This window comes from Oncorhynchus nerka, linkage group LG16, assembly GCF_034236695.1.
Source record: "Oncorhynchus nerka isolate Pitt River linkage group LG16, Oner_Uvic_2.0, whole genome shotgun sequence".
NCBI lineage: Eukaryota > Metazoa > Chordata > Actinopteri > Salmoniformes > Salmonidae > Oncorhynchus > Oncorhynchus nerka.
In genome coordinates this window covers 41188409-41189685 of record NC_088411.1, presented here as the reverse complement: position 1 = coordinate 41189685, position 1277 = coordinate 41188409, and the positions used below count along the sequence as shown (strand labels likewise).

The window sequence follows — 1277 nt, the reverse complement described above, 5'->3', positions numbered from 1 at the left end:
TCACAGCTTAGAGGGACCTCTGGGAGGCTTGTTAAAGGGACCTCTGGGAGGTTTGTTAGAGGACCTCTGGGAGGTTGAACAGAGGGGCCGCCTCTGGGAGGTTCGTTAGAGGGACCTCTGGGAGGTTCGTTAGAGGGACCTCTGGGAGGTTCAAGTGCCTGGAGGGACCTCTGGGAGGTTTAGAGAGGGACCTCTGGGAGGTTGTAGAGCATGAACCTAGAGGGCCTCTGGGAGGTTCGTTGAGAACCTCTGGGAGGTTGTTAGAGGACCTCTGGGAGGTTCTTAGAGGGACCTCTGGGAGGTTCACAATGGAGGGACCTCTGGGAGGTCATGGAGAGGGACCTCTGGGAGGCTTGTTAAAGGACCTCTGGGAGGCTTGTTAAAGGGACCGTCTGGGAGGTTTGTTAGAGGGACCTGCTGGGAGGTTTGCCAGAGGGACTCTGGGACATTTGTTAGGGGGCCTCTGGGAGGTTTGCTAGGGGACCATGGGAGGTTCGTTAGAGGACCTCTGGGAGGTTTGCTAGAGGGACTCTGGGACATTTGTTAGTGGGGCCTCTGGGAGGTTTGCTAGGGGGACCTCTGGAGGTTCGTTAGAGGACCTCAGAGGAGAGAGTTAGCAGTGGGAGGTTCGTTAGAGGGGCCTCTGGGAGGTTCAGAGAGGACCTCTGGGAGGTTCAGAGGGGACCTCTGGGAGGTTCTAGAGGGACCTCTGGGAGATTCGCTTAGAGGGACCTCTGGGAGGCTTGTTGAATGGGACCTGACTGGGAGGTTTGTTAGAGGGACATTCTGGGAGGTTCGTTAGAGCTGGCCTCTGGGAGGTTCGTTCAGAGGGTTTTGGGAGGTTCGAAAGAGGGACCTACTGGTCTGAGGTTGTTGACATCGGAGGGACCTCTGGGAGGTTTTTCAGAGGGGGACCTCTGGGAGGTTCGTTAGAGGGACCTCTGGGAGGTTGATGAGGGACCTCTGGGAGGTTCGGGAGAGGGTCCTCTGGGAGGTCTGGAGAGGGGCCTCTGGGAGGTTTGCTAGAGGGACTCTGGGACATTCGTTAGAGGGACCTCTGGGAGGGGAGAAAGAGGGACCTCTGGGAGGTTCAGTGTGTGAGGGACCTCTGGGAGGTTTGATCTTAGCAGGACTCTTAGAGGCAGATGCTGGGAGGCTTGTTAAAGGGACCTCTGGGAGGCTTGTTAAAGGGACCTCTGGGAGGTTTGTTAGAGGGACCTCTGGGAGGTTTGCTAGAGGGACTCTGGGACATTTGTTAGGGGGGCCTCTGGGAGGTT

At 57.2% G+C, this 1277-nt stretch overlaps 1 protein-coding gene across 1 annotated transcript in view; it reads right to left on the bottom strand.

Moving 5' to 3' along the window:
* Positions 1–1042, bottom strand: part of LOC135561185 (uncharacterized) — a 2300-nt gene extending 1258 nt beyond the window's left edge. The window contains exons 1-3 of the mRNA XM_065002327.1: positions 861–1042; positions 366–475; positions 65–294 (exon numbers count right to left, since the gene is read on the bottom strand). Of these exons, the coding sequence (XP_064858399.1) occupies positions 65–294; positions 366–475; positions 861–1042 (522 nt within the window). The remainder of the gene's footprint in view (positions 1–64; positions 295–365; positions 476–860) is intronic.
* Positions 1043–1277: the final 235 nt, after the last annotated feature.